The sequence below is a fragment of the Mus pahari genome, chromosome 14, assembly GCF_900095145.1.
Source record: "Mus pahari chromosome 14, PAHARI_EIJ_v1.1, whole genome shotgun sequence".
NCBI classification, from domain to species: Eukaryota; Metazoa; Chordata; class Mammalia; order Rodentia; family Muridae; genus Mus; species Mus pahari.
The window spans coordinates 27,285,614-27,299,861 of record NC_034603.1 but is presented as its reverse complement, the minus strand read 5'-3'; the positions used below and the strand labels follow the sequence as shown (position 1 = coordinate 27,299,861).

Here is a 14,248-nt window from a genome sequence, read left to right as displayed (position 1 = left end):
AGAGGCAGAGGCAGAGGCAGAGGCAGAGGCAGAGAGAGGCAGAGGCAGAGGCAGAGGCAGGCAGATCTCTGAGTTTGAGACCAGCCTGGTCTACAAAATGAGTTCAGGTCAGCCAGGGCTAAACACATAGACCCTATCTCTAGGGAAAAACAAAACTAAAACTAAAAAAAACCTTTGGGCTGGAGGATCAGACCCTTAGCAACTCAACCATCCTTCTTTTGGTATGGTTCAGGATTCAGGAAACAGGACTCAAATTTGTCACCTTGGCCCTCAGAATCAGAATATGATCAGTGCGTTTGGATACATGACCAGAGCCTAACTGTAAAAGATCAGTCAATTCTCTGTGAAGAAGTGCAATCTCTGTGTGGTGGTGGTGGGGTGGTATTGCCGAAGCTTAATGACAGTGCACCAACAAGTCGGGTTCTTCTCTGCTTGGTCTGGTAGGCATCTGAGCCTGTGTACCAGCCTGAAATCACTCATCAGCAGAGCTCTTCCTAGTTCCCGGGTGTGAGGACTGCTGGCCCAGCCTTTGGGATTTCAGCATGGGAAGGTGAAGAATTAGGCTGTTGAGCTGAGAGGGTTCGGGAAGGACCATTTGGATCTCCAACAGTCCTCTGGAGAAGGAGGCTTTGTCTTTTGCTTGGCCTCAGAGGCTGCAGCCGAGGATGTAGAGAACTGGCAGGAAGCTGACCTAGGTTCAGGGCGCGAAAAGGCTTCCTAAGGGCTTGTCCTCGTACCAGTCTTCCTAGCTAGGACGTGGTGAGTGGCAGAATCCAAGGCTGAGAAAGGGAGCCGACCACTTCCCTTCCCTTCTGAAGGCTGGAACCTCCAGGAGACTATTAACAACACAAGAGCCACATAGCCCTTCTTAGAATTCACAAAACCCTCAATTCCACTGTGCACGCAGCTGAAGGAAACTTGTCTCTGTGGTGAGCTGTCAATCACATACTGCATTTGGAGAGAGTTCTGGGATTAAATCTCAGAGAGAAGACACAGGCCCATGGCCAGAAAGGCCTTAGCCATGTGGGCCCTGCCACCTGTACCCAGGAGCACAACTCTCCCTTTGGCAAGAGCACCCTTCCAACATCAAAGTCAAGCAGACCCAGTCAGTATGGCTTCCTTTCTCTCCCCTGGCCTTGCTCTTTTGCCCTTTGCAGCCAACCAGTGGGTTGTGTTGAGTGGATGACCGGACAGAGTCTTTCCAGTGGACAATAGACGCTGTACCGGAGCATGGTGGACACGGGGACACGTTTTAATATTTCTGATACCTTCCCCCATTCCACCACGTGACAACCTTCCAGCTCTGAGACCTAGAGGAACCTGGCCTCTGCCTCTACCTAGGTCTCCCTCCAGGGCTCCCCAGGTGACACCCTCGAGGTGTCTGATACATTGGTGCTTCCACATTCCTTCACCAGCAGAACGTGCCGCTGCCGCCCAGGGAGGCTGGCAAACACATGGCCGCCGGCGCGGGAGCCTCCCGCCTGCCAGGACTCGCTCAAAGTATGTGTCAGTAATCCCGCTGGCCCGGCGGGGCAGGACAGGCGCTTGCTGGGAAGGCTTCAGGCAGGGCCCTGTGCTGACTGGAGTAGGGACTTGGGACCCCTCCCCAACTCAGAAAGTGCTAGAACCTCAAAGAGGGCTTCCATTTTCTGGGGATGCTGTCCCTTTGTGGGAAGGCATCAGATTGTTGGGAATCTCAGGAACACAGGTACCCTGGGGACAGCTCTCCATCAGGGTGGTTCCTGGGCAGCTCCATTCAAAAGAGGACAGTGTGCTTTGTCCGTGAACAGCATGAGCCCCATACCCTACTCTCAGGTATGAGCATGGAAGCCTGGTGGTGTCACTGAGAGGCCCCTGGTGATGTCACTGAGAGGCCCAGTGCTCCAGAGAGAGAGGCCTGAGTGGGACCCACAGCCTACTGGCCCAGGACCCTTATCGGCGGAGATTTCTCTACTCATGATCCTCCTTGTTCCCTCTGGGTCTGGGCAGAGCCTTGGGAACCCTACCTGCTAGGATCCAACTCAGTGCTTACTGTGCCTGATTCCATGCCAGCAGCGGGACGAGAGAAGTCAGGCAAGCAAGGCACTTCCTGCACCAGTTATAGATGCAGGGAAAGGTGGACAGAGACAGTCCCAGACAGGCACACACACACACACACACACTCACGCACACACACGTATGCAGAGGCTCTGTCCATAGGATGTGACTCTCTAAAGTCAGAAAAGCAGTGGAGACTTGTATGTCCCACTCCTATCTTGAAGCCTCAGAATAAAGTCTACCACCTCATTGGGTAAATAGGGAAACTAAGGCCCAGGACACCAGGAAAGGGTGTCACAGTACTCAAGTGACTAATAGCACCGTCGCCTGGGCTCCTCACCTATGCCTGTCCAAATGCAACCCGCTTCAGCACCAAGTTACTTCTTCTCACAGCCCCTCTCCGACTGCTCACAAGCTTCCATCATGAATAGCAGTGCGTCCCCCGCTTGCTCCTGGAGGCTCAACGCTAGCTCACATGGAACCGGTGCCATGACACAAGGATGGGAAAATCCACTTGCGACCAAATAGAAGCTGGGGAGCCTTGGCCCGGGGAGGCCAGTGCTGGCCCAGGCTGGGCTGGCCTGCTGCCCATCTCCCAGTCCTGGACCAGCCTCCTTCCTCTACTGCATGTCACAGCCAGCGCCTCTGCAATACCCCTGGCCAGGTGCCCGGCCTTTCAACGGGAGCAAGGGAAGGAGGAGGGAGAAAAACCATTAGTGTTTGCCGGCTGCAGGCGTGGCTCACGTGGCTGCAGCCACAGGATGAAACCCCGAGTCTAAGGATGGGGTCATGTTCCAAAACATAGCGAGCTCTAAGTAGACGGCGATGCCTACCCCTTTAAAGACAAACTAGGATCAAGTAATAAAAATAAATCAACAGCATTAGTGAAAATGAAAGCAAGAGGAGTCTGAGATCTAACTGGCATAACATGGGCATTTTCACTGGTGTGGCTTGTTCTTGTTTGACCCCCCTCCCCAACACACACACACACAAATGCTTTTGTAAGGATAAAAAGTTTCAGCCCTGCTTTCTAAGGCATAGTTTAAACAACCGCATTTTGGGAACATTTCGAGGGTAGCCTCAGCAGTTATCTGGGGTCTGAAGTGCTTAGGGTCCACTACCTAACTTTGGCTGCCAGTCCTTCTGCTAGGACCCAAGAACAGGCTTGGGGTGGGGTGGGGTGGCTGGACCTTTCAGAGAAGGAGTGGCAGGAGAACAGTGATTTTACTTGGTGGGGGATTGTCCAGAGGACCTTGCAATGTGCTGTCAAGTTGTACAGTTAAAATTCTAGCTGAGAGTCAGAGTCTGTAGGCTTCTCCCAAGAGGCTGTCCTCCACCCTGGTTGGCAGAGAGAGGGGAAATGGAATGAATTCCTCCCGCCGTGAATCACAAAGGCCAGGTGCAGAGAAATGGGTGCAGCGAGGGTGTGCCTCCTCCCAGCTTCTCCCCAGGCCCAGGCAGGGCCCTCCTGCCCTAGCTGTTTCCATCACCCCAAGGCAGGGTTCAGACCTTACTGTGACCTCACAACTGGAGGAGCTGGATGTGGATTGGGAGTGACTGGTTACAGGGTCTCCTATTCTTAATGCTCTCCTGGACAAAAGATAAGGGCGCAGCCTAAGTCAGGACACAGGGTCCTTTGAGTAACCTGAGGGTTCTCTGTCTGGACATGGGTTTACACACGTTAGAGGGGTCCTGTGTGAAAGGGGAGGGGAGAGTTCATCAGACACTCCTGGAAGCTCAGGGCGGGCCCTAGGGGCTTATAAAGACGGAGGTGCATTCTGGATTGTCTGGCTGGTAGCTGTCTCTTGGGCCACTTGTAAGCAGGCAAGGGTGACTGGCTAACTGCCAGGGCTCAGGTCCCACTGGTCCCTGTCCCTTCTCCAACCCCCGATATCTCTTGGGGGTTGGGATCTGATAAATCTTGGCCTTTAAGGGAGAGCAATGGCTCAAGAGGCCGGTGGAATTTCGGAGGTCTAGGGGAAATTATGTCCATCATTCAGTTCTGGGAGAATCAGGTGGAGAAAGCAGAAAAGGCAGGTGGCAAAGGCTGTCGGGACCCATGAAGACACTCAGGCGCTTCACATCCTGACTCGCGCCTGAGAAAAATGCTTGTCTATGAAGCATCTTCACAGTTATGGAATGTCAGGCTGGAAGAGACCTCAGGTCAGCAGCTTAAAACCACATTTCTGTCACTATGCTCCAGCCCTACGGTTGGACACCTACGGTTCAGCTAGGGACACTGAGGCTCCAAGAGTCTCAGAGGGCAGACCAGAATAGACCAGCACAGTGATGAGACAATGAGATGAGACCTCACAGTTGGGATCACTGCTCTCATCTCCCTTGGTGACTCTCCTTTGGTGGAAGTGGCCCTGTAAGGGAAGCATACCTCTTTTGTAACACTGTCTCATTTTGATGTACTGGCTGCATGGGGTTTCCTCTTGATGCATTTCTCTGTATTGGACTCATTTATGAATGTTATTTTGCTTAATACATTTTAAAGACTGTTACAGTGTTATCAGGGCCAAGAGGATGGCTCAGTCAGTAAATGGAGTATCTGTTACACAAAGACCTGTGTTTGATCCTTGGGACACACATAAAAAAAAAAAATATCTGGTAGCATAGTTTTAAATACCAGTGTTGAGGATGGAAAGACAGACAGGCTCCTGAAGCTCACTGACTAGCTAGCCTAGCCTATAGTGAGTTATAGGTTCCAATGAAAGACCCTATAACAAGGCATAGTTCCTAAGGAACAACACACAAGATTGACCCCTGCCATCCAGTGCATGTGTTCACACCTGAACAGGAATGCATGACGGGGTGTCCTTGGGAGCTAGTGTGCTGAGGCCACTGTTTTGCCATATCCACCTGAAGTCTTGATATAGGTTCCACTCACCAAGTCTTGGTTTCTTGTCCTAGGTGGCCTTGGGTCATACCTGTCCTAGTTTGTCACATACAGGGTCTGTGAACATATCAACCATGAGCTCCACTCAGGGCAACTGGAGCTGAGGGTGGGCAGATAACGGGACTGGGACAATGATAAGAGATCTGAAGGGACAAACGCAGCAAGAGATGATCTGTGGAAAGGTCCTGAGTAGGCAGCAGGAAGGGGCAGCTGTACATAGGCTAAGCCAATGAGCTTGTGGCATGTCGTTGTGTCCTAGAGCTTGGACACAAGGTGCCTAGAAGGTGGCATCTCCCAGTGATGCCTTTTTGTTCTGGGTGTTAGGACTCAGGTAGGGGTGGAAGAATCCAGTGCAGTGAGAAGGACAGTGGTGTGCCCCTTGGGTCTTGTCAAAGCAGAGCAGATGCCACAGGTTTAAGAACTTTTGCAGCTCAAGTGTCAACTAGACCAGGAAGCCACATTTTGTGTATTTGTAGGACTGAGTTCTTCAGGACTGGCTGGCTGTGGCTTAAGGTAGCCCCTGAGAGTCCCTCTGTGGTCTCGGAGCCAGAAACTCGGAGGCAAACTCCATGCTTTGGAAAGCACACATGAGTACCATAAACTTAGAACTCCAGACCTCAGTGTATGCCTCAAAGTCCCAACAGGGCATTCTGGGCATAGTTCTGGACCTCAGAACTCTGGGAACACCTTAGAGTTTGAGGTGCTGCTTGGAGAGGCTTGGAGAGGCTTCTGGGGATAGGGGATGGAAGCAGGCAGCTGTGTGTGCTACAGGGCAGCTGAGTCCTCCCTGTACTCAGCCTACAGCCTTAGAGACCTGGTGGGCATCCGAACCCTGTGCAGCATCTCAGTGCTAATCCTGTGCCCACGCTCCCAATGGGACAAGAAATGGCATTCTCATCCCCAGCTCTGATCATTGCCGTGGGACCTCACCCTTGCTCACTAAAGGAGGTGACAAGCCGCTGTTACAGCCACATCGCCAAGGGAAGACAGATATCGTCATAGTGGGTGAGAACTGGAGAAGAAGTTACAGATGCTATTACTGTTTAGTGTTCTGTAGAAGTCTAGCATACACAGTAGCAGGACCCCCCCAACACACACACACACACACAAACACACACACACACACACACACACACACACAAAATTCCACCTTGCTCGCCTTCCTATAACTCAGCTGATTTGGTTCCTCACAGCTGTGCTGTCTCCACTTTCCTTCTGGGCTGTTTTGTTTAGTTTTTCATTTTAATTACATTTTACTTATTTATTGTGTGTGTCCATTTGCACTGTGCACAGGCCACAGCATGCTTGGGTGGGGGTGGGGGTTGGAGGACAACTTCAGGAATCTGTTCTCTCCGTCCACGGTGTGGGTTCTAGGGATCAAACTGATGTTTGCCAGGTTTGGCAGTAGGCACCTTTAGCCACTGAAATCTCTCTCCCGCCCTGGAATGCGTCTTGATGACTGTACAGAGAGCTCCTGGCACTCACCTTGGAATCGGTGTCCCCTCATTCTGATGTTAAGAAAGAGTGAACCAGTACATACTTGTGATCTCCAGAGAGGGATGGTGAGCGTAAAGAATCATGAGTTTGAGGCTAGCCCTGAGCTAGCCTGAGCTTGTTGCTTAGTAGTGGTTGCCTGGATGGGGCAAGTCTCATTAGTAGAGAAGGAGAAGGAGGAGGGAGAGAGTCAGGAAATGGTAAGTTAGCTAGAAGTTTGGGAGAACACTTGAGATAGTCCTGGGGAGAGTCAGAAATTCGTTGGCTACATGAGGAATTAGACTGGGATATATGGGACTCTGTCTCCAAAACAGAAAAACAAATAAATGAATAAATGCTTGACTCTGTACAGCTTTCCCTCTGTATTCTGTAGGCACAGGCTCAGCCAGCTGAGAATTGAACATGTTTGGAAAAACTGGGCATGGTAGCACACACGTTCAATCCCAGCACTCTGGAGGAGGCAGAGGCAGGTGGATCTCTGTGAGTTTGAGGCTAACCTGGTCTACAGAGTGAGTTCCAGGATGGAGTTTAGTTAGTAGAGTGTCTCGTACACACAAGGGTCACACCTGTAATCTCAGCACTGGGGAAGCAGAGGCAGGGGGAGGCAGATTTCAAGGTCATCTTTAGCAACTTGGCAAATTGGAAGTTAGTCTGGGCTACATGAGAGACAGACAGACAGAAAGACAGACAGACAGACAGGCAGGCAGGCAGGCAGGCAGGCAGGCAGGCAGGCAGACAGAACTAAACAAACTAAAGCAAACCTATGCTGACCATCACAACCCAGCTGAAGTCCAGAAGTTTATTGAACCTCCTCAAACCTGCATGCCCATCTCCATTATACATCAGCCACCCTGCTGTCTTCAGCATTCCTTCCCACAAGGCCTCTGTGCCTGGGCTTTCCTGATGGCCCAGCTCTCAGGGAACAAGAAATGATCCAGGCTGCGATTCAAGGCACTTCAGAGGCCGTTGAGTCCAGAGAATGTTCTTTTCCACCTTTCTAAGTCCTTGAGAGGGAGCAGGAGGGATCTTGCTGGAGCTGCCCACACCCTGGCCTCCTAGCTAGGGGAGGTGGCGAGCAGGGACCTGCCCAGAAGAAGGGAAGCAGAGAAGGCTGACTCAGCATCTCCAGAGGAAGGGGGCTGGGGAGCTGCCATGGACCTGGGAAGTCCCTTCTCTGCCTTCCTTGGGGGCCACTCCCAGCAAGGTGGGTTGGGGAGCTAAGGTCTGACCACTTCATGTCATTGTCAGGAGCACCCTCTTTAGCAGTATCCTCTTCTTCCAAACCCACATCATCAGCACCCAGGATGAGTTCTGGCATCTAACAAAGGAGACCACATACTCTGGGGAACTGGCCACTGGCCCTAGGCAGTTACTACTAGAAAGACAGAAATGGCCAGGTTCTCTTTTTCTGCTATTTGAGAATGGTCATGCTTTCCACTGTCTCTAAGTCTCCACGTTAACTGCATTCACAGAGTGAAGATGGTCTTCTTTTTGGATGGATAGACAAATGCCCTTACCCTCTTTCTGGGAGCTATGAATGTATATGTATGTATATGTATGTATAGCTCAGTAGGTAGAATGATTGCCTAGCATCTGTGAAGTCCTGTGTTTGATCCCTGACACTGCAGAGGCAGATGGATCTCTGTGAATTTGAGGCCAGCCTGATCTACAAAGTGAGATCCAAAACAGCCAGGGCTATGTAGAGAAAACTTGTTTCCAAAAAACCAAAAGAGGAGGAGGAGGAAAAGGAGGAAGAAGAGAAAGAGGAGGAAGAGGAAGAGGAGAAGAAAGACGAGGAGGAAGGGAGTAAGGAAGGAGGGTGGGGACATTGCCCAGGCCAAGGGGACATTTTGCTTTGCCACAGGTAGGAGAGTCTTGGTGACTGTGGGCGCAGTGGGCGGTGGGGTTCATGGGGGCTGGAGGAGGAGAGCCGCAGTCCTTGAAGTCCTTCTGGATCCAGGTAACAAGCAGAGAGCAGATGAGCCTGTTGGGACATGATGGGACCTCTGGTTTTAAGGTGGTCAGTCAAAAGTGACATGCTGACAAGGTACAGCAGTGGCTTTCTACCTTGGTCTAGTCTCTTTGTCTCTAACCTAGCCAGGCCCCTCCTCTCTGCTGTCCTTGAGGACAAGGAGCAGAGACCCCAGTCCACTCCATATGGACGTGTCTCAGCCCTCAAGCCAGGACCTTGGACAGTGATTTCTTCATCCTGCCAAGTATCTGCTCTCCCCATACTCAGAAGTGCTTATGTGGCCCATCTAGTGCCATCGGGGACACACAGACAGCCATGGTGGTCTGTACCTAGAGAAGAAAGTGCTGATTCCTCCTGCAGGCAGGGAAGAGGGCATCTCTGAGCCAGACTGACTATGGAGGTCAGGGGCCTGGAGAGGAGAGACAGCTACTGAGAGTGGAAGCAGTCTCCAGCCTGCACAGGGCTGGCCTCCTTATGAACGTGGGGCAAAGAGAGGAAGGATGAAGGAGCAGAGAGCAGGCCCTGTCATGGTGTTCACAGGGATGCACACTGCTCCTAGGCCAGGCATGGGATGATGTGTGACACAGGTCTCTTGAGTATTTCAGGAGATAAGAGTCCAGCTCTATGGGGAGTAGACCACAAGGATGGATGTGCTGGGGACAGCCAAATCTCTGTATGTGAGGGTTCCACAGTTACAGATTTAGCTTCAGAAAAATTCTAAGTGTTTGGAAAAGCCGTGTATGGCAGCCCAGACCTGTAATTCCAGTACTCCGGATGCTGAGACTACACAGTGAGAACCAGGTCAGCCAGTGGTACATAACAGGACCTTGTCTGGAAGAAAGGAAAGAGGAGAGGTGATGGGTATTGGAAGCCAGGCCCAGGGGCTCATGCCCGTAATTCCAGTCAGAGGATCACAAGGTCAGCACTGGCTACACAGCAAGTTTGAAGCCAGTCTAGGCTACATGAGACCCTGTCTCAAAAAAAGAAGAAAAACAAGGGCTGGAGAGATGGCTCACTAAGTGCTCTTCCAGAGGTCCTGAGTTCAATTTCCAGCAACCATATGGTAGCTTGCAACCCTCTGTCATGGGATCTGATGCCCTCTTCTGGTGTGTCTGAGGAGAGCAATGGTGTACTCATATACATAAAACAAATAAAATAAATCTCTTAAAAAAATAAGAAAACCATGAAGATGACCAGGAGAGAGAGAGAGAGAGAGAGAGAGAGAGAGAGAGAGAGAGAGAGAGAGAGAGAGAGACTATTCGGGAAGGTTGCTGCATGTGTATTGACCATGCGTGGGCTTCCTGTGCTGGCTTTTCCTGCACTGTAGTGTGACAGTCTGCTGCCTTAGAATCCTTGTTATCTAGGTTTGGCATGGACAGAAGGGTGTGTGGACTATGTGCAAGACCATGTTATTTTATACAAAGACCCAAATGTCTGCTGTGAGCCTGTGGGTATGTGTGTGTAGGCCAAAAGTTGATGTTGGATGTCTTCTGTCACTCCCCACTTTGATTTGGGGTACAGGGTCTGTCGCTGAACCCAGAACTCCCTGGCTAGACTGGCTGCCTCTGTTCCCCACCTTAGTGCTATGACTGTAGACATATGCCAACCTGGTTTTTACATGGGTGCTTAGGATTGTATCTCAGGTCCTCATGCTCGCCTGGCAGGTACTTGACCAACACCTTCCTCCCCATCCCCTCCTCCTTTTCTTTTCTTTTCTTTTCTTTTCTTTTCTTTTCTTTTCTTTTCTTTTCTTTTCTTCTTCTTTTTTTTTTTTTTTTGACATTTGCTTCTCCCCCTCCCCCATGCCTGAGCTGGCCAGTGCCCCATGCTCTGGGGTACACTGAGACACCTCAGCAGCCATCCTTATCCTATGTTCTCCATCAGTGCTTATATCCTCCAATGCCTATAGAGGTCTGAACCGCAAGCCGATGGTCCTTGGGCCTGTACAGAACAGGAATGCAGGTCTGGTTCTTACGTACCGTGAGTCGTGACAGTTTGACATGTGATCTACATCCTGGGTACGTCGTCAACAACATGCTGTCTCTAGGTGCCCTTCCTAGCGGAAGCTGCTTCGAGCCAAGCACACGCACATTGCCCAGAGTCTGTCCGTTTCCAGAGATGGTCTCACTCACCTACCTCCTTGTCTTCCCACCAGGTCTTTGGCTGTGGGACCCCAGTACTCCTCCCTGAGCACTCAGCCCATTCTCTGTGCCAGCATCCCAGGCCTGGTGCCCAAGCAGCTGCGCTTCTGCAGGAACTATGTGGAGATCATGCCCAGCGTGGCCGAGGGTGTCAAGGCGGGCATCCAGGAGTGCCAGCACCAGTTCCGAGGCCGGCGTTGGAACTGCACCACGGTCAGCAACAGCCTGGCCATCTTTGGCCCTGTTCTGGACAAAGGTACTATGGGTGGTTAGGGTCATTCTATATGGGCATCATAAAGCCTTCCAAACTCTACCTGGCTGGTCTTGCTCCTCCTGACCAATGGAAGGGCTTGGAGAAGAAAGGAGGGGAAAAAAAAAAAAAAAAAGCGAAAGGGAACCATAAGCCCACGGGGCGGGAGAGGCTTGGAGTATGTTGGGGAGGTGGCTTGCCAGCCAGCATCCCTGAGCTGGTTTGGAAAGGAGAGAACAGCAGGAGGGCTAGGTGTTAGTTAGCTGCTAGCAAAGAGCAAATTATCCTAAAGTGTAGTGGTTAAGGCAGTAATTACCATGTGTTGACCTCCTGCTGCCGGGGGTCAGGGGCTGGGCTGGCTCTGCTTCCCATTCCACAGGGAGGTCCACGAGAGGCTGTCTCAGCACCAGTTGCTAGAGAGGGCTCCGAAGTGGGGCAAAGGCTTCTTTCTGTGGTCTCTGGGACCCAGGTCTGAGACAGAGACAGTGGAGGCAGAATCAGAGAGGCAGAGAAATAGAAGAGAGACAAAGATGGCAGAGAGACTGGGTTGGGTGGGGAGGGGGGGGCCGAAGGAGAGAGAACACACACCAAATGAAAGCTTTCATGCCCTGAAAGAACAAGAAGGGAAAATCATATAATTTAAATCACTTTAGAACATACAATCTCAGCACACTTAGCGCATCCACAGAACTGCGACACTACCACTCCTAATTCCAAAATATTCTCATCCTCTCGAAAGGAAATCCCAAACCCATTACGCAGTGCCCCTGGCAACCACGGGTTTGCTTCCTAGCCCTGCGGTTTTCTTATTCTAGATATTTCTTCTCTGTGTAATTATGCACTCTGTGGCCCTTTGTAGCTGGCTCCTTTCACTGAGTGTGAGGTTTACAAAGTTCATCTATGTTGCCATACAGATCAATGCTTCTTTCCTTTTGATGGCTGAATACTATTCCATTTCAGTGTGTGTGTGTGTGTGTGTGTGTGTGTGTGTGTGCGCACTCGAGTACTCGTGTGCAGCTTAAATTTCACATGTCAGAAAAAAGCATTTTATATGTAAAAGATGATGCCATCTGTGGACTTCATTTCTTTTATTGGCGTATATTTATTGTACTGGGTTTTATGTATATCTTTATACACATATAGAATGTATTTTGACCTGACCTAATTCTGCTGCCCAGGACATCAGTCCCATGCAGGACCAAAGCAGAGAGAGTGGGTCAAAACTCTAAGCAATGGATGTCTGTACTTCCTGAGTCACCCAGCCTCAGTGTTTGCTGCAGAGGTCAAACAAAAGTACAGCACCTGTGGCTTTGCAAGCCTGGCTAGGAAGCATGGCCACTGAACTGTCCCCAAGGAGAACAGCATTGTGGAGAAGAGGCTGGGCTGCGCTCCTGCAGTGGTCGTCCTGTGACCTTGAAGGTGTTTAAATTCTTTCTTCCAGTGAGGTCAAAGCAGATGATAGCATGAGCCTTTGGGGTGGAAGTAACTCTGTTCCCTGCAGTCTGAACCTCCCCTGCCTTTCACTTCCAGCAGTCTGCTGTCAGCGTGGCTCCACCCAGTCCCATTAGCCTCCATTCACAAGCCAGCTTTTCACCTCATATAATGACATCATGCCACCAGCCCTGACCCTATGGTTCCTCTGACCCCCTTTCACCCAACATCATGACCCACCATTGATTGTCCTTCCTGGTAGCATCCATCAGCTCACTTCCAGGGGTGTCAGCGTCCCTATCTATAAAATGGGAAAGTAATTGCAGCTTGCAACTTGAGAGCTGTGAGTCAGGCTAATTACACAGTTGCTCCCAACAGAACAGCACTGCAGTAACAAGGGAGGGGAGGGTCCCCAGGCCGGTACGGTTTACTGATCATGCCTTATAGTATGTGCATGGGTGGTCCATCCTGTGTCTTCATGGGAATGTGATGTGTGTATGTAAAGCAATAAAAATGCTAGTGTATACACATCACATGTCTTCCTACATGACCACATATGAGCAGCACATGTGTATTTTGTTGATTTTTGGTTTTGTCTGATTATGTTTTGTTTTGTTGTTATTACAATGTGTCTGATACTAATAATTTAAAGAGGGAAGGTTGATTTTGGCTCTTGGTTTCAGAGGACTCAGCCCATGGTTTAGATGACTTCATTGCCTCAGGCAAGGCAGTCACAAGGTGACTGGAATGTGTTACAAAAGGTTTCTTCCTTCACTGGAACCAGAAAGCACAGAAAGCAACAGGAAGGAGCCAGGCATGAAAGATAATCTTTCTAGGACATATCCCAAGTGCGCTTCTACCTTCTTCCCCCATGAGGTCCCTGTCTCTTAATAATACCATGACATCCTGACTCAGTCAAGTCTGCTCATTAGTTCCAAGCTCAGGTTCCAATCACCTCAACAGCCCTTCCGAGACAACACTCCATTTCAAAGTATAACAGTGCATGTGGTTGTGGTATGTACATACATGTGTACACATGGCTTCAGAGTGGGGCTGCACTCACATGTGAATCTGTGTGCATGCATGGTGTGGGAGGAGCTGAGGGTTCTACATCTTCATCTGAAGGCTGCTAGCAGAACACTCACTTCCAGGCAGCTAGGACAAGGGTCTTAAATCCTCGCCCACAGTGACACACCTACTCCAACAAGACCACACCTTCTAATAGTGTCACTGCCCCAGGCCAAGCATATTCAAACCATGACAGTTGAGGAGCCTTTAGGGATCTTAAGAGGCTGGCCTTTGAAGGTCCTGCCTATAGTCTGTGCTGCAGTGAACAAGCCTGACTCCCATTACCACGGACAGAGCCCCTCCAACCTCCTGCCTCTCTGTGATAGACTGATATGAACCAAACATTATTTCTGTTGGGTATTTTATCACAGCAATTATAACTAATGCATCCACCTCCGTGGGGGAGTCTGTGGGAGCATGCACACATACCACCACCCTCACAATGCTAAAGTGAGTCTCTCACAGGAGCAAGGACACCCCATGACCCCCAACTATGTTTTAGCACTGAGGAAGGGGCACGCTTTTATATTCTGTCATGCTAACAGAGGGGATAGGGTTCAGTCTCTCCTCTTCACCAGCACTTGTTATTGTTATTTTCTCGCAGCTGCCTTCATGGGCATGAGCATTTTTTCTTGAATTTATCAGTTATGTGATATATATATATATATATATATATATATATATATATATATATATATAATCTATTCAGTTCTTCTATTCACGTTTTAATAGGGTTATTTCTATTTGGTTCGGGTTTCGATTATTTGTGTTTTCCTTTTTCTTTTTCTTTTTCTTTTTTTTTCTTTCTTTTCTTTTTTTTTTTTTTCTTTTTTTTTTGGTTTTTCGAGACAGGTTTTCTCTGTATAGTCCTGGCTGTCCTGGAACTCACTTTGTAGACCAGGCTGACCTCGAACTCAGAAATCTGCCTGCCTCTGCCTCCCAAGTGCTGGGAT

General features: G+C 50.0%; 1 protein-coding gene across 1 annotated transcript in view; it reads left to right on the top strand.

The window, feature by feature from the left end:
- The window catches only part of Wnt3a (Wnt family member 3A), a 45,961-nt gene that overhangs the window by 4,884 nt on the left and 26,829 nt on the right, over positions 1-14,248 (top strand). The window contains exon 2 of the mRNA XM_021211768.1: positions 10,561-10,802. Within this exon, the coding sequence (XP_021067427.1) occupies positions 10,561-10,802 (242 nt within the window). The remainder of the gene's footprint in view (positions 1-10,560; positions 10,803-14,248) is intronic.